An 18,085-nucleotide genomic window follows, 5' to 3' on the forward strand; every position below is an offset into this window, starting at 1 on the left:
CCGGGACGGCCGGAGTGGGTCGGAGCCCGCGGCGGGATGCGGCCCGGGGACGCGCGGCGCCGGCGGTACCTGATGATGTCGTCCTGGTGCCCCAGGTAGAATTTTTGCCGGTGCTCCCGGGGGCTGTAGACCACGCCGACCCCCGCCACGAAGTAGACGATCTCCTTGGCCGCCGTGTAATAGAGGTTGTTGCGGCACTGATGACCCCGGTAGCCGTAGACCCACTCCAGCCGCAGGTGGCAGCTCGGCGCGCTCCGGTCAGCCATGTCCACCCGCCCCCGCCAGCCGGGTACGGCTCGCTCCCGCCGGAGACCCCGCGGGAAGGGGGCGACGGGCCGGCCGCCCCCTCCGCTCGGCTGGGTGCCCGCCGCGCTAATCCCTGCCCGCCGACATGGATGCCCGCCGCCGCCGCTCGTCCGCCGCCGCCTCACAGAGGGCGCCGCCGCCCGAGCGCGCCTCGCCGCCCCGCGCCGCCAGACATGGCTGCGCTGAGACACCGCCCGGGACGCGGAGCGAGGGCGCGGCGCTGCTCCGGCCCCCCCGCGCCCCCGATGCGCCTGCGCCGAGGGCGGCGCCGTCAGCGGCCGGGCGGGCCCGGCGGGCTGCGGGGGGCGCGGGCAGCGGGGGCGACGCGGGACCGAGCGGGGACCGAGCGGGGACCGAGCGGGGACGGGCCGCCGAGTGGTGGCGGCGAGCGGGCAGGCGGGAACGCGCTTCGCCACCGCGCGTTCTGGCGTGTCGCGGGGCTTTTTTAATTTACCTTTTTTTTTTTCCCCTTTGTCTTCTCCCCCTTCCCCAAGTTTAAGGGGTTTTTGTTTTTACTGTCCCTTCGGGGAGCATGCCCGTCCCTTGCCTTTCCCCGACGCACCGCCGCCGGCTCTCGGCAGCCACTGGGACTGGATGAGTCCCAGCCCCTTCTCGGCCGTGTGTGGAAGTCACCCCCCGCTCTCACTGGGGACCGGCGGCACGCCAGCTCCGTTTCATCCGAGAAGAAAATGTCAACTGTAATTTTTAATGACGAATGGTTAACCCTTTCAGCCCACCGCCTGACTCACGCACCACACGGAAGTTACTTCCCCATTCAAGCCCTAATTTCCCCATACACAACTTTTCAGCCTCAGTTCTCAAAGCGTTTTACATAGCAGAGTCACCACTTTTCGACCTCACAGATGTGGAAGCGACTTTTCTGTGCTGCATGAGCCAGCAGTGCCGGGGAACCCCCTCGCCACGTCCAGAATTTTGGTCAGGAAAACGTGGTCCACCCCAGCTTTGTTACTCTATAGAGTACCTCGCTGGCTAAATAAATGAACATGTACATTATCATGCGAACAGCTTTGTGCTACAAAGCTGAATAGCTGTTCTAAAAGCTCCTGGGTAACTGTCTGGTTTGACAATTTAAAATAAACCCAATCTTCTTCCTATTACTTTCAGCACAGGTTTGGCTTTCCAAGTGTATTTATTTTATCAGAATCTATTTTTAAATCTCCATTTCTTTATTTTCTTTTGATCTTTTACTGTTTTATTACTCATATTGACTATTCTCCCACAAAACATTTACTTTTAACTAGTTAGTTCACGTTGGAGACATTTTTGCATGCTACTTTATTTTCATTTTAATTAAAGGGAGTTTTTCCCCCTAAATCTTTCTTGCAGAAACTTAATGTTGTATTAGTCCTTTCATTTTTTTAGAAAAATAATTCTTTTGTAAAAATGCATGTATTTAAGCATTCCAGCCAATTAACTTTATATTAACATATTTTCACAGTGTAAAACACTGAGAGACAATATTTTTCTCAAGCTCTTACAATGACAGTGTTTGTGACACCAGGTTCAGATGCAGCTTTCAGTCCCACACATTTAATGAAAACAACACAGCATGGAACAGAAATCTGCAGAGAGATTAATGCAGCCTGAAACTTACACCGAAGGAAACTTACCCTTCCAGGAAACATATAACTTTTAGAACTAAAGAAAAGGATTTTAATCCCTAATCAGGGCAAAAATCTGTATATACTAACCAACAGATAAAGCAAATCTTACTGTCAGAATATCACAAGCGGTCTTTTCCCCCCTTCTACTTGCTTCCTAAACAGCTGGAGCGCCTTTGAACTTAGGGAGCCACAGTTTCTCAGGAAGTCCTGAGAGGGGTAACTAGCCAGGGAAATGGACTGGACAGTTCTCAACTAGCTTGTCTTAGAACTGCAAAATGTATTATTCTTTCTAATCAGATGTTAATTCTGCATGGCTGTTCTGTGTTGCTATCCCATGGGAAAGGTGGATACAGAAAAAGTCTATAATGATGCCTAATCTCATTCTGGAAATTGGATTGATTATCAGCAGTCATAGGCATCTGATATATTTGACTTCTGCTGTTGCAAAAGCTCATTTGAAAGTGGGAGTATTTTTATGGTATAAATTAAGAATATATTAATTTTCTATTTACTGCCCATATAATGAATATTTAAAATGAATGTACAAAAACCATAATTATGGTGTCTTTACTTTCTTCTACTCTCTATAAATACATATTTTTCTTAGATTAGTACTTAAAGGGAAATTCTGGATCTCCTGAGATCAATACTAATGCATAGTATTAACTTCAATGGAACTAAAATGTTAATCTTGTCATCTTACTTGCAACTCAGAAATTAGAGCAAGAGAGTATTTAGTAATTGAAAGTGAACAGGCTGTTTTCAGTCACTTGTTCCAAAACTAAAACTGAAGAGAAAAAAACCCCAGCAATCGGGAAGAAAATTTAATATGTAACAACATTGTCTTCAAGTGGAAGTTGCAGATCATGTTTTGTGTAATGAACAGAAGAACCCACAACCGTAGTCAGAAAAACTACATATATGCAGTGTGAGGATGGGAACAGCTGCACATCACATTCACCCCACAAACACTTTAGATTTTTCGGGAATTTACTGCTATCTCTAAAGTGGTGCATTTCCTGAGAGAAAATTATGAGAGGAAAACTATTCATTGGCATAGTTTACTAACCTTATGCTGATGCACAAGGTGTGCGAGGGAAATTTTACACACTTGGCATCTATTTTTGACAGGAATAGGAAGCAGTGTAGCATAACAACCTCTTCCTCTCTCCTTGCTCTGTCTAGCGTTCCCACTCGGGCACACATCATTCCTTTGGTCTCTGGATGTCTCCACACGTATCACTCACTCATAGCGGGCAGTCAACGCTTTGGGAGCCACAAGGCCCCGCAATGTCCCTCCATCAGCGTGGCATTCTTGTTTGCGTTGCACATTTACCCCAGAACTCAGACAACCAGTCCCTGTCCATTCTGTTTCTCGGCAGACGCAGAAACTGAGCACGGCCGGTCCTTTCCGAGCTGTTGCGGGCCAGGAGCGCTCTCCGGTCGCTCGCGGCAGCCCGGGGCGCGCGGCCGAGCCTGGCGGGACGGGCACGGCGCTGTCCGAGGTGCTGATCGCTGCGGGCAGAGCACACGGGGCCAGGTGATGTTCGCAGGGAAAGGAAATCGCAGAGATTCCACAGAATACTCTGCGTTCGAAGGAACCGACAAGGATCATCGAGTCCAGCTCTTATATGGATGGCCCATACAGGAATCAAACCCACGACCCTGGTGTTATCAGCACCATGCTGTAACGACTGCACCAATCGCAGGGTCAGGTATGCTTTATTGCCACTACGGCTGCAGTGGGAAGCAAATGACCTTTCAGACAAATAAGACATTTTATGTTCTTCCAGTAAGTATTTTACAAGTGTCTGGCTGTTTTGCCTTAGCTGCCTGTGGTGGGTTTTATATCTTCCCTATTATGTCAGATACTCACTGCAAATTATGTTTCATTATTACACAGTGACATGGGTATATCACCTCTCTAAATGAAATCACGTAAGTGGCATTTTAATGTTTCACAGTGTATACTTTTAAGAAAACATACTTCTTAGCATATTGCAAATATATTTACAATGTATCTCAAGTTCTGCTAAATGGAACAAGGCTTAGAGAAGTGATTTCTTAAACAAATGCTCTTGGAACAGCTAATTCCAGAGCACACAAGATGAGGGATTATTCTCTGTTAAATCCTAAGTAACACAGAGTAGCTGGTTCAAGTAGTAATTATATAATATGAAAGAGATGAACAACAGTGACAACATTAATTTCAACATTCTTGAGGATTAAAAGGTCTCAGTCTATTATGGGAACACAATGTCCGAAAAGAATATTTTGCAAAACTAAGAAACCTACTTTTGAGAGAGTAATAAGAATTACCTGCTACCATTTCACAGCACTGAGGCAAACATGTAGGATCACAAAGGCCAGTTTACTATTGGATAAATATAAGAAGTTGAGGAAAAAAGACAGCATCGCAAACTCAAACACTAGGTGAGTTAATTCTCCTTCAGAAAATGAAAGTTTAATGAGATATTTTATACCATATCAGCAACATATTAGATGTGAATTATTAAAAATTTTTAAAGGACAGAGATATTTTATTAAATTAACATCAGAGATTTTTTTAAAGAGTAACATTAGAAATAAGAATGCTTGACATAATCAGTAAGTCTACTGCCTCATCAAAAATCAAAGGAAGGACTTAGGGTTAAGAAAATGGCACAGGAAAAGTTACTAATTTCTTCACATCTCAACACAAGAGTCTGGGAAATACAGGATGGGAGCATGTACAGGGTATGGTCACATAAGGAGGTATCTTTATAATACGGTGTTGGAAAATGATGAGCTAAAGAGCAATAAGCCATGAGTACATTATACTGTACTTCCAAAAATTCTGACAATTTCAGAATGGTGTAGCTGACATGCTTTGAAGAGAAAAATGCAACTGCTTTTTAAAATCATGTCCTATGTCGAAGCCTCATCCAATTCTGTAACCATTTAAAAAGCAAGTTCTATTATAAACTTGGTAACTATGAATCTGTGTTTTCTTTTGGTACTGATTGATGAACTCTATATAATGGCTGACATTAAAATAAAATAATTATATGTGTATAGAATTAAATATTATGGACATTATTTTTTCTGTTTCTGCAAGTTAAATTACACCCTGATAATTATAGGAATTGTATTAATTTGGTAAACATTCATGCTAGGCACTAGAAGAAACAGGTACCCTATCGAAAAGACAATGAACATGTCACAATACAGACAGCAACCAAGGCCACAATACATTTATTCACAGAAATTTGATTTAGAAATGTCCTCAGGTAATGGTTTCCCAACTTAGGTCTGGCAAAGGGATGAATAAGATATAAACATCATTGAAATTAAGTTAACTCATAATTACTATAGAAAGCAATAATTTCTGGACATTTGGAAGTGATGCGAGTACATCAGTAAACAGTATCGGCTGAAACTGCAGAGGAAACACAAGTACCGAGAGCTGCATGGTGCCTTCTTTAGCTATGATGTTTTTACCATAAGATCTTGTTTTATGGTAATGCAGAGTTCAAATCCTCTCTTTTCAAAGTGTAAGATGGGTTTCTGAATTCAACGGCAAAAATCTCAGTCTAAGAACTTCCATCCATCTATATTTTTCCCCAAATAAATGCAAATGAACTTCTACATTTAGTTCCATTTGAAGTTGGTGTAGTAAAATAATGTTTATTATTAGTCTCAGAAGTTAGGTGCTAACATTTATATTCTTTCTTAAAATGTCTATCATGAGCTTTGGCCCTAAAATCTGTGTTTGCACATGGGAACAGTCCACTATAATAATTATTTTTAGTCTATAGACAATGAAAAAACTACTGTGTTTCTGACTGCCAACAAACTGACACCAGAATGCATTCTGATGCACCCCAGTGGAGCACTCAGTTTCTTTCAGCAATGACACTCTGTTTACATAGCATGGATCTAATCAACATATGAGCAACTTGGATCTAAACAGCTTTCTTTAGTGTGCAGTTTAGGTAAAATTATATGTGTACTGAAGTTATAAATCATCTAGGTGATTTGAAGAACTTGTATCAAGACCAGCGTTTGACATAGCATATGACAACCTCAACAGGTTTAAATGCAGGGATGGTAGTTAAATACCAATGCATTTTCTATCAATAGACTTATGATAAAAATCTGATTCTGAATTCATCAAATCAATTTCAACTGTTGACTAATGACTAAATATAGATACAATTTATTTTAAATTCTACTTATGTGACAGCTATCTCAGGCTCCATTTTATGATATGATCAAAACCAATGTGAAACAATACCTTTGCACACAGTGATAACTTTTATACCTGTTTTAAATACTTTTTTTACAACTAGGATAGTGTAGGCTGATCAACCCCAAACTATGTTGTTAATATTGTTTGGGGAATGAATTAAAATTTCAGCTGGCTGATGATAATTATTGGATTAAAAATTAATTGTAAGGTCAAGATGACCTCCTTTTACACAGTGGTTGATGAGGTTTTCAAAATACAATGCAGAGTACTGACTTTGCAAAAGGTCTCAAAAAGCTTAGCTGTCAAAAGGAATCATGAAATATCTTAACCATAAGTCACCCCATAGCATCAACATACAATACTGGAGGTTTATCAACTATGACAAAATTTACTAGCAATAATACAAATTTTCAGAACTGAAGGAAATAAAATATTTAAATGGTAAATAAAGTAACATTATTAACTCTCATAATGCCAAGAAACTTAAAAAGCAACATAATACTATTAATCCAGCAGTGGAATGCAGACCTTGAATTAATTAATTTCATTGTATAACTTCATAGTACCAGATTTAACTAAGCACTGGAAGAGATCAGTTAAGGACTGGAATAGAGTCACACTGCACTTAAGTCAGTCTGCCAAGTGAAGTAAAGCCTACTTTTAGGACAGCAAATAGTTCTTTCCAAGTGCTTCCAATTGTAAAAGAAAATAGGGGCCATAAAGTGCTACATGATACAACTTTCTAGTGTAACTCATTGTGCACAAGCCTTTATAAAGGCTTTATAAAACAGCCACTCCTCATAAAACTCCACTCATCCTCAAAATAGATCTTTTCCCCACATTTTTACTCTAAAAATGATAAACTAATAATAAAACAGACTAAGACTCCTAAAAGGAAGAAAGTAGATTTTTAGGGTACCTACATTGTTACAGTGTGGATACTGTAACAAGCATATCAAACAAGGAGGCCCATGGAAAAGAAATATAGATGAACCGATTCTTGATAGATGTTTCAGAGATGTTTATTTCTCCAGCCGCATGGCCGGAGCTCTGCTGAGGAAATGTGGCAATCACAGGACCCGAAGGTCCTTGCCCGCGCAGGGGAACACAAACCAACCAATGGGGAACGAGGCTGACCAGGGGCAGGGAAACCCCGTGTCTCCCCCCACAGGGCCCCTCTCTCAGGACCCTACAGCAGGGGGGAGGGACCCCAACACTACATAATTTTTTTTTTTGTGAGAGCTAACAGGTATATAACAAATGATGATGCTGAAATGGCTTTGTAATTAATACAGCAGTCTGAGTACCAGGAGATCTGTATTCTCTCTCCACTGCACTTATATATACATATATGTATGACCAAAGCCATTTATATCAATATTTCCAGATATGACTGCTAACTTAGTACTCTTACCAGGTTTCCTACTTTGATATTTAGGATCCACTGCAAATAAGCATGTTAGTCTAGCTGCTCTAAACTTGAAAAGGAAGAAAAATAGTCAAGCCCAAGTACGTTTAAGCTCAATATCCAGTCATCAGTGGATCCTTTGCAATTTTTTGCACCTATTTTTAAATGGAAATAGCATGCCAGCCTCTTTCATAGGCCACTGTTTGGTTTTTTATAGCTGCATTGATTTCTTCTTGTGTTATGAACACCAATGTATAGTCAGCCCAGCATACAGAGCATCTGCATCAAACAAGAAACAGTGCCTCATATGAAACACTACAGATAAAAAGAAAGGTAATAATCTCACTTGAAAAGCATCCCATTCATCCTGTACACTGAAGGAGGTGTGGGTATAATTACAAAGATTGGCTTTAGTCCATGTGTAAATAACACAGGACAGACATAAAGTCCTATGAAGGAAGATTGATGTTTAGGACCTGAACATTATTGCCACCTATTTTCTGTTACCAACTGCTGGATGGTCCCTTTTCAGTCAGACCATGGTAACCATGATTAAGATATCATGTATGATAAGAAAGAAACAGCAGAATTCTTATTTCTGATTGCAATAGTCGCTATTGATGCACGTTGTTGCCTTGGCTGGTCACAGAATGACACCCGAAGCTGTTGCTGCAAATTACTTCCCTGGATGCTGAATCCATGCCTCAGAACAAAACTCTACTCTTAATGAAATTTCATTTGCATGGCATGTCTTAATTTTCTACAGTCAGCAAGAAATGGGTTCTACAAGCAAATATGTGAATTCCGCTTCAGATGTCAGAGTCCTTGCTGAAAATAGCACATAAAGAGGGAAGTTCCTCTTTGTGCCCTTCTGCCACATTTGTATGCCTTCCCCTGGCATGGCCTGATCTGTAGTCCCATTTGGGTTCATTCAAAGAACACAAAACAAAACCTGCTCTAGGCTCTGTTGTTCCCAATTCTCCCAGTACTAAAGGTATCTGACTCCTCAGAATGACCCTTTTTTGTATGTCAACTTTCACGATGCCAACTCTCGTTCAAAGGTGAGCATGACATTTCCAGCTGAGGCAATCTGCAGGTAGATGCGTCACATCATCAATATTTGTTTTCAAGTCCTTGTTAATTGTATTGAGCTGCAAACTACATCTTTCTTCTGTAATCTTATATCTCAAGAGAGATGAGTAACTGACAGAAGCAGTAGCCTGCATCTAAATGAGTTAGCTACTAAGGGACACAGGACATTGTGAGGAGCAATGGCTCCTCAGGGTTGCCTAAGAAATTTTAAGATACCCACAGAATTTTAGGATCTATTTTTAGGTTCTTGTACTATTTTGAAAACAAACCAGTGGGAGGCACCAAGTCAGAATAACAATTTTATAGAGAAATTTAAAAAAAATAAAGGCAGAAAACAGTGGTTTAAACTGACAGAGTCAGGATACAACCTGACACCGTGTTAGTCAGGGTGGCAGTGGCAGTCCAATAAAATGGTGGCTGCAGTCCTCCTGAAGTGATGGATGTGGTTCTCTCGAAGCAGTGGTCCTGTAGAAGGGTCTGCTCTTCCTCTGAAGGTCTAATGGTGCCTATGTAGCTCCTGTCCTCTGGGAATCCAGTGGAAAGGTTGCCTGTAGTGTTTGGAATCTCAGATTATATCCAGGATGGAATGCTTGGTTCCTCCCTCTGGGTGGAGCATCTCACAATGGGATGATGAGTCATGAGGCAAGGCATTGATGGGCTCATCAACTGAAGATATCCGGAGGGAGTTATCTGTGAGTCATGAGGCAAGGCATTGATGGGCTCATCAACAGAAGATATCCGGAGGGAGTTATCTGTGAGTCATGCGGCAGGGCATTGATGGGACATTAACAGAAAGATAGTCCAGGGGGAGGAGGCAAGGAAATACTGCCCCACCTGGTTTCAACAGCTGACGGGGATGGTAATAGACTACACTGCAACCCAGGATAGTTCTATTTCTGGTTTTATCGTAAGAATGCACATTCATGATGAGAGATAAGGCCTGAGCATTAGCATTCCTAATTCAAGAAATAAGTATGATTGATTGGTGCACAGAAGACTCCCATGGGAGACTTTCAGTCATGGGAGACAAAGACAATCTATAGCATCTATGTTTTTAAAATGAAAGATATATTAAATGTTGATGGGTCCTGTCCTACTCTCTTCTGTACATACTTAGTAAGAAGCTAATTCATGTATCTCATACTCAGAGTTTAAATATTAAGAGACTGACACAGAAAAGCTATAAAAACATTTGGAAAATGCAAAGCATTTTAGGTATACCAATCATTTATTCTGGAGGAGTGTATAAAGATGAAAAACATTAAAGACATCTATTTATTCAGAGCCATTATTCAGTATCCGTTTAAAGTGTCCTTCTCAGCAGAAAGAAAAAAACTATATTAAAATAAAAGGTGAAAATGCAAAGCAGATTTAAATCTCCAAGCAATATTTAATCTTGACAAGGTTTTGAGCAGTTAATTGAAACATGACTAAAATCCAGTACACAGTTATAGTTATCACAAACCCTGTTTTATAAAAAGCAATTATAAAAACCCATGTGTTTTATGAATAAGGATAAATAATAATGTATCCGTTCTATTCAGTAGAGCTCCCTGATATTTTCATCTATAAATCACTATAGTAAGAGTTTTTATTGCAGCCTATCTCAGGGACAATTAGTTTTCAAATGAAGAATAAATAATAGACAGAAGAGGAACTGACCCTTATGTCTGATTCCTGAATTTTTTGTTCTTGGTTCAAACAAATGAAGCCAAGGTTCAAATTACCTATGCGACAGTGATATCATCACAATACTCCAGCTGTAAATAAAGCAGCCCCACTAAATTTCCTGTCCATTTGCAGAGGATGAGAATAGTCTCTCAAAACATCCAGCTAAGATCCAGTCGCCTCTAATACAATGAATGTGCACAGTTACACAAGACAAGCTCATGACTTTTCTTTAATAAAACCTGGTGATTTCTGTAGCTATGTCACATACCTACCATTGTCCCAGTATAGCACTGACTCAATAAACATGGCGGGATTCATTGTACTTGCAGAACATTTGACTATTACGATCAGTCAAGCATTTTTACCTAAGGTAATGGAAAGGACTAACCACCAGACTACAAAACTTCCGGTAAAAAAAGGCAGACAAGCCTATATTGCGCTAAAGCCAGGCAACTTCCACCTTTCATAATATCACACAATAAAACACTACTTGTGACATTTTGCATGGTGAAACGTATTTTCCACCTAGACAATCTCTCCCTGGATGCTGCTATTACTAAATTCAGATTTTTTTTTTCTGTCATTGCTAAGCAGAAAAATTACAATTTGTTCTTCTCCTACAAATCAGATACATCTCAAGTGTAATTCCCCAAATTAATTTTGTTGAACTTCCCACAAAATTAATTTTCCTCATTTTGAGAGAGTAGGTGAAAGAAGTGGATAGCTCTAGTAAACTACAAACCATGTTTTAGCCCTGAGCTCTGGGAAAGAAACAAAGCGTATTCAAAATAATTCTTTTTCCACACTCTACACACAAGTATGCCAAAAGTAATTCCTCAACACTGAGATTTAAGCACTACTAATGGTACTGGAAACAACTACTCATTTCCCATAAGCCACTGAAAAGCTATCTTGTGATAGATAACACTTCCAACCATCGAATGTGGTATCAGTATATGTTTGAATAAACAACATACTGAAAGAAATTCTCTAGAGCTGAAAACCACTCCTTAACACCTTGCAGATATCAATGCCAGGGTATTAAAGACATCTTGTTCTTATGTTTGTGGGGAAGGGCCAGCATGTTCCCGAGCTGTGACTGTGCACCTCCAGCAACAGCCAACATCATCCATTTACGTGCAACTGAGTTATTTCATGCACCACAACCTGTGTGAGAAAACTCCTGGAAAACCAAACAGGCTCTCCAGGCTCCTGTCAGCCCAATGACAAATACAACTCTGAGTAATTTCATTTGCAGGCCAGTTGTGTAGTGTGGCTACATACAGGGGACACTTGTTTGTTGCCCAGTTGGTTGAATTCTTTCCAGATCTAACATATACAGCGTAAGTGACTATGATTAATTCACAGCTCACTAGTGGCTCACTTCATGCATAGAAAGGCATATGTACAAAGGACCAGCAAACAGAGTTGCACCTACTCTGAGAATAAAAAGCTTTGATGCAGAAAACTTTTCTAGAGTCAATTTGCCACTGACTTTGGCTCAGATTTAACCCAATCCAACTTCCAGAATGGCTTTAGTAAAATGGGGTATGTGGTACACTGCACACCTATGCACTAGACAGAAATTTATCTTTGTGGTAAATGGGAGTAGCAAGTTCCTTTTTCACATTGTCACTAATCAGTAGTGGCTACTGCCCCAGGATGGTGGCAGCAGCAGTTGATTTTATTCTAGACCAGCATCCCATCAGCTTTGTTACTTCTGTACTTGCTCTTTTATATACTTTTCAACTCTACAGAAAGACATTTGCTGGACTTTCACTGTTGGCATCAGTCAAATGCCTGTCATACATTTTTTTTGGGATAAACATCAGCATTTGCAGTTGAGGCTGGTATCATATATCTCAGCAGACAGGTTGGACTCATTAGCATCCAGGAAGGCCACATCACCAGAGCAAATACAGCAGATCTGAACCAGACATACACACATAAAAGAAATACTGCTCACGTGACTTCAAGGAAACTAACAAGAGTAGGGGTCTTTAAAGGCCAGGAGGCCAGCAGCAGACCCTCAAGCAAACAGAGCAAAAAATAACCCACTGTATAAGGCTTGCCTGGAAAGGTTCTGGTAGCAGGGACTACAAGAGTGGCTTCTGTGAGAAGTTGCTGAAGCTTGCCCCGTCCAACAGAGCCAATGCCAGCCAGCTCCAGAACTGACCTGGCACTGGCCAAGGTGGAGCCAGTCGGTGATGGTAGTAATGACTCTGTGATAACATATTTAAGAAACAAAAAACCCCAAAAACCCAAGTGATTGCACAGAAGTAAATGTGTCCAGAGACAGGAGTGAGAAAATGTGAGGGAAACAACTCTGCAGACACCAAGGTCAGTGCAAAAGGAGGGGGAGCAGGTGGTCCAGGTGCTATAGCAGAGATTCCCTTGCAGCCCACGGTGATGGCCATGGTGACACAGCTGTGCCCCTGCAGCATACAGATGTCACCAGGGGAGCAGTGATCCACCTGCAGCCTAGTGGAGGACCCCACACCAGAGAAAGTGGCTGTGCTCAAAGGAGGCTATGATCTCATGGGAAATCTGTGCTGGAGCTGGCTCCTGTCAGGACCTGTGGCCTAATGGAGAGAGGAGCCCATGCTGGAACAGGTTCACTGCAGGACCTGTGACCCCATGGGATGCCCACACTGGAACCGCCTGTTCTGGAAGGACCTGAATATAATTCCTGGCTGTTTAGCTTTCATGCAGTTACGCTGGAGGGGGACTGACATACAGGGCTCTACGAAGCACACAAAGACAGCCACAGGGACTCTCTGTGTTGTATTCCATGATTTTAGTAAGTTAGAGAAGTGGAATGTGGCCACCCACAGAGATTGATACTTGGAGAAAACATTAGACTGGTTAAAAGGTTCAAATTTGCGGATTTCAATAATCAATATAAATGAGAGTCCCCATATTAGAAAGCTCGGAATAGTCCTCCACACTGGAAGTGAAAAGCAGTATTATTAGTGGAAAAGACTTCAAAGATGATATGCATTGCATGATCTGTGTGCCAATACCAGAGAAAACTTTTCTGGCTTCATATATCATGTAGAAAAAAATTCCTTCTCTTATCTGCAATCAAAGAGAGAACAAAAACCCCTCGCAGGGGGTGGTTGGAAAGAAGGAAAATTGATTTTCCTGTCATTAGCAATACTGCAAAATCTCATTGTAAAAAAGCTGAAGATGCATCTTTATCCAATTGCTACCATAGGACAACATTAGTTCAGCTTGGTCACTAAGTGCAGTGAATACCTTTCCCAGCAGCATAACAAGCAAAAATTGCTGCAGAACCATCTTCCCATTCCTTTTGCTGAGAAGCTATACAGCAGTATCTGTGACCTTTTCTGTTATAGATAGAATCTTTGTGCTATAAAAGTATGGCTGAAGTCAAGTAATATATGTGTTACTGATTAAATGTACAGCAATTCTTTAATTTTAAAAGCAGTCATTTTAAACCTCTCCCTCAAAAGGGCTATTTGAAATGCTTACAGCTTTTCTTGCTTTTGGAGGAATCCTCCCATGACCAGGGCCCAAATACTGGCAGTTCACCACTCACAATTTGTTCTCATTGGTTTCCAGTCACATAGCCTCATTTCAGTTTTTTCTTCTGAAAAGTAATAAGGTTTCTTCAGAGGAACATCAATTTTATCCTGCATATAAAGCAAGCCAAACATGTTCAAGTGAGCCAGGGCATGGTTAGAGCCAGAGCACAATATCTATAACTAATTCACTCACCTGAATGCTCCCAGGTTGACAGAGTACTTTGAAACCTTAATCTGTAATCATGGCTTCATGGTATTTCATTTTGATTCGTTATCTCAAAATGGAAATGATTAAAAACCCTCTATAATCAAACATTCTCAGTATCCTTAGACATTTAATTTCCTTCATAGTCTGAAAGTAGTCACTAAGATAGTAAAGCTTAAAATAGGTGTCCACAAATAAAAAGTACATGCAGCACTTTAATTATGAGGGTTTTTAAGATGGCAGTGTTGGAATCCATAAAATTTAGGTGCTATTGGTCTCCTCTGTTTTCCTGTGCATATAAATGGTATGTTTAACTGATGTGGTGACCTGTTCACAAAAGAAAGCTGCCTTTTAAAAACATTCTGGCATTATTTGTCTCCAGCAAACCAACTAACATGAGTTTGGCAGTTTAATCTAACAACTTTGGAACTATTGCACTGACCTCAAAATGCACCTCTACCCACTGAAAGTGCCATTCACATTATGTTCCATAAAAAAGTAGCAGCCCAGACAAGCTGGGTAATTACCTAACATGGTAACAGCAAGACTTTAAAAACAGATAATTTAATAAATATACATAAAAGTAGAGGAACTTAATATTTTTAATAAATATGGGGGTTTTAAACAGTGTTCACAATTTCTCTAAAGAGCACATCCTGCTCACTGTGCTAAGTCTGACCATAAAGCAGAGAACGGACGGAAACTATTGTCCTGTTTTCTTTCCACCCTTCTTAACTGGGGATGGCACGGGTTCCAAAAAAGATTTCACTCAGATCACTGTTTCACTGTTGTGGTGGATTCACCCTGGCTGGATGCCAGGTATCCACCAAAGCCAGTCTTAGCTGGGCAGCAGAGAGAAAATACAATGAATGGCTCATGGATCAAAATAAGGACAGGGAGAGATCATTCACCATTTACCTTCACAAACAAAACAGACTTGATTTGGGAAAATCAGTTTATTTTAGTAACAATCAAATCAAAGTGGGGTAATGAAGAATAAAAACTAAATCTTAAAACACCTTCCTCCCACCCTTCCCTTCTTCCTGAGCACAACTTCACTCCCAATTTTCTCTACCTCCTCCCCTCCAGCAGTGCAAGGGAATGGGGAAAGGGGGCTGTGGTCAGTTCATCACATATGTCACTGGTCCTCCTCCTTCCTAAGGGACAGGAGTCCTTACCTTGCTCAAGTGTGGGGTGTCTCCCATGGGAGACCATCCCCCACGAACTTCTTCAATGTGAGTCCTTCCCACAGGCTACTATTCTTTACAAACTACCCCAGCATGGGTCACTCTTCCATGGGATGCAGCCCTTCAGGAACAGGGTGCTCCAGTGTGGGTCCCTCATGGGGTCACAAGTCCTGTCAGTGAACCTGATCCAGTGTGGGCTTCTGTCTTCATGGATGCACAGGTCCTGCCAAAAGCTTTTCAGCACGAGCTTTCCATGGGGTCACAGCTTCCTTTGAGCAGCCACCTGCTTCACCTGCTTCCTTCAAGCATCCTCTGCTACCCTATGGTCTCCATGGGCTGCCTCACCATGGTCTTCATCACAGGCTGCAGGATCTTTGCTCTGGTGCCTGGAGCACTGCTCCACCTTCTTTCATGACCTTGGTGCCTTCAGAGTTGTTTCACATATTCTCAGTCCTGTCTTGAGCTGCAGTTGTGCAGTTTTTTTCTCCCCTTTTTAAATTGTTATTCCAGAGGTGCTACTGCCATTGGCCTTAGCCAGCAGCTCTATTGGACATAGGGGAAGCTTCTATCAGCTTCTCACAGAAGCCACTCATATGGGCTCTCACCCAAAGCCTTGCCATGCAAACCCGAAGACCTGTGCACTACTCACAGGACGACTGAAACAAAGCTGTCTATAACTGCTACTTTAGTTCAAGCCACTTCATATTTGAATTAGCTATAGTCCTGGGACTGCCACTTCTGCTTCTCCATCTTTACACCTGACACTGATCTTGCTAGCCTGGGTATTAATCTTGGACAAATGGGTAGTTTAGGTGAGACAAAAGCAATAAAACCAGAATGATCTCTTTAAATGCCAACAATGAGATTTTAGCAGTCTTCTTAGTGTTCATCCCTCAAAGATTTTCACACAAATGCAGTTACTGCTCCAAGCATCGCTAGGGATTTTTTCTTCCTTTTACTTCGGTTGGTGGTTGCAATCACCATTTTGTAGTACACATAAACTAGGAGGAACTGTATTCCAACTTTTAAATCTCTAAATATCTCGGTCTGGTAATTTTCCTGCAAAAACTGATGGACTAAAGAAACTGATGGAGTCTGCAAGATTGAAAAGTGCTGTTCACAGCAATCTGGACTTTTCTCAACCAGGGCTCCATGGCTCTAAAGAACATTTTACCCAAATATGGATTAGTGGACTGTATTATTCTTGTTTGGGCATTTATTCTAACTTCAAACGGCTCTTGATAATGGGACAGAAAACAACAGTTAAGAACAATGGAGTTATTGGAAGTCTACTGATCCCAGTACTACAGATCAAACTTTGTTTTCAATCACGGATGTAATAAGACCACGAGAGGCGCTGGCAGAGAGGGGCTCGGGCAACAGCGGGGCCGCAGCTCCGTGCCCAGGGTCGCAGGGCAGCTGGACAGCTGGCGGGAACCCGCAGCAGGGTCCCCGGAGGCCGCCCAGAGCCACCGCCCCCGCGGCCCCGGCGCTCCGCCCCAGCCGGCCGAGGCGGGGCCCGGCGGCTCCGCGGCAGCACGAGAGCGGCCGCCCGCGCTCCGCTCCGGGCCCGGCTCGGCGGCAACGCGGCGGGAGGCGGGGGGGTCCCGGCCGGAGCTGCTGCGGTGCTCCTGCCGGCGAGATGGGGCTGGAGCCGCTGTTCCAGGCGTGGAGCTACTTCAGGCGGAGGAAGTTCCGGGAGTGCGCGGATGTCTGCTCGCAGCTGCTGGAGAGGCCGCCCGGCGAGCAGGTAGCGGGGGCCGGGCCGTCGCGGGAGGCGGCGGTGAGGGGCGGCAGCACCACGGAACCCGTCTGTGCCTGCTGCAGCCGCCGGAGGGGCCGGGTGCGACCCCCGTCAGCGAGGCAGGGAGCGCTGGGCCGCGCCGAGCTCCCGGAGGAGCAGGAGGCCGGGCAGCGCCGCCTCTCCGCGCTCCCCCCTCTCTCCCGAGCCTGGAGGCGGCGAGCCGGCCCTGCGGCTCCTCCCCAGACACGCCCCGGGGGAGCCCCTCTGGGAGAGAGGAGCGGCGCCGCGGGTGTGTGGTACTGCCGGAGTGCTACCGCGGAGACTGCCGGGGGGGGGGACAGGATCCTCACAACGAGAACTTTAACTCACTCAAGAATTTGCGGAGTTAAAGGAAGAAAATCTAAGATTAAAAATCGGGTCTGCTAGGGATGTTCCTGTTGATTTTTAGTGATGTTCAGATACCGTAGCCCCTGTATTGACTAAATCACATAAGGGTAAGACACGTGCATTTTAGCTCAGCTTACGTTCGAGCCCTACCTTGGCACAGAAGGCGTTTGCATAGGTCTCTCTTTGCTCTTTTTCCAGCTGCAGAGTCTCTGGAAACGTAGGACATATTTTTCAATACCTACATATTTTCTCACCCTTCTGTAAGAACAAAGGATTTGAAAAAGTGTTTTTTTTGGATTAATGTTTATGTGCATGTAAACATGTTTTATGCCATATTTTAAAAACAGTAATTGAACAGACTTCATCTTAAACACTTTACAGAAAATGTGTCTTTCAAAGCATCCTATAGACAGATATTTTAAGAATCTTGAACAGAGTTCTTTTCATCACAAAAGACAAGTCTTTAAGGAAAGCTGCATGGCCACACAATAGCATAAATATAAAGCACCATAATTATTTAAACTGGTTTAGGATAGATATTTAAAAGGTTCTTTTTTTATGTTTTATGCTGTAAGGCACCAACAAGGAGCCATCAGCAGAAACATTTTTAGTGGAGAAAGTATTCCAAAAACATTATTTGTGAACCCTAAATAGGACTCAGTATTAGTTCCATGGTAGTGC

The 18,085-nt window shown here is 42.7% G+C and overlaps 2 protein-coding genes across 3 annotated transcripts in view; one reads left to right on the forward strand and one right to left on the reverse strand.

Annotated features, from left to right (window-relative positions):
* EML5 (EMAP like 5) overlaps window positions 1-357 on the reverse strand; it is a 103,376-nt gene extending 103,019 nt beyond the window's left edge. For both annotated transcript variants that reach the window (XM_082284176.1, XM_082284175.1), the window contains exon 1: window positions 70-357. In XM_082284176.1, the coding sequence (XP_082140302.1) occupies window positions 70-266 (197 nt within the window). In that variant the 5' untranslated portion in view covers window positions 267-357. The remainder of the gene's footprint in view (window positions 1-69) is intronic.
* Window positions 358-16,818: 16,461 nt separating this feature from the next.
* The window catches only part of TTC8 (tetratricopeptide repeat domain 8), a 45,602-nt gene continuing 44,335 nt past the window's right edge, over window positions 16,819-18,085 (forward strand). The window contains exon 1 of the mRNA XM_082284195.1: window positions 16,819-17,023. Within this exon, the coding sequence (XP_082140321.1) occupies window positions 16,916-17,023 (108 nt within the window). The 5' untranslated portion in view covers window positions 16,819-16,915. The remainder of the gene's footprint in view (window positions 17,024-18,085) is intronic.

This window comes from Coloeus monedula (genome assembly GCF_965178545.1).
Source record: "Coloeus monedula genome assembly, chromosome: 6".
Taxonomy (NCBI): domain Eukaryota; kingdom Metazoa; phylum Chordata; class Aves; order Passeriformes; family Corvidae; genus Coloeus; species Coloeus monedula.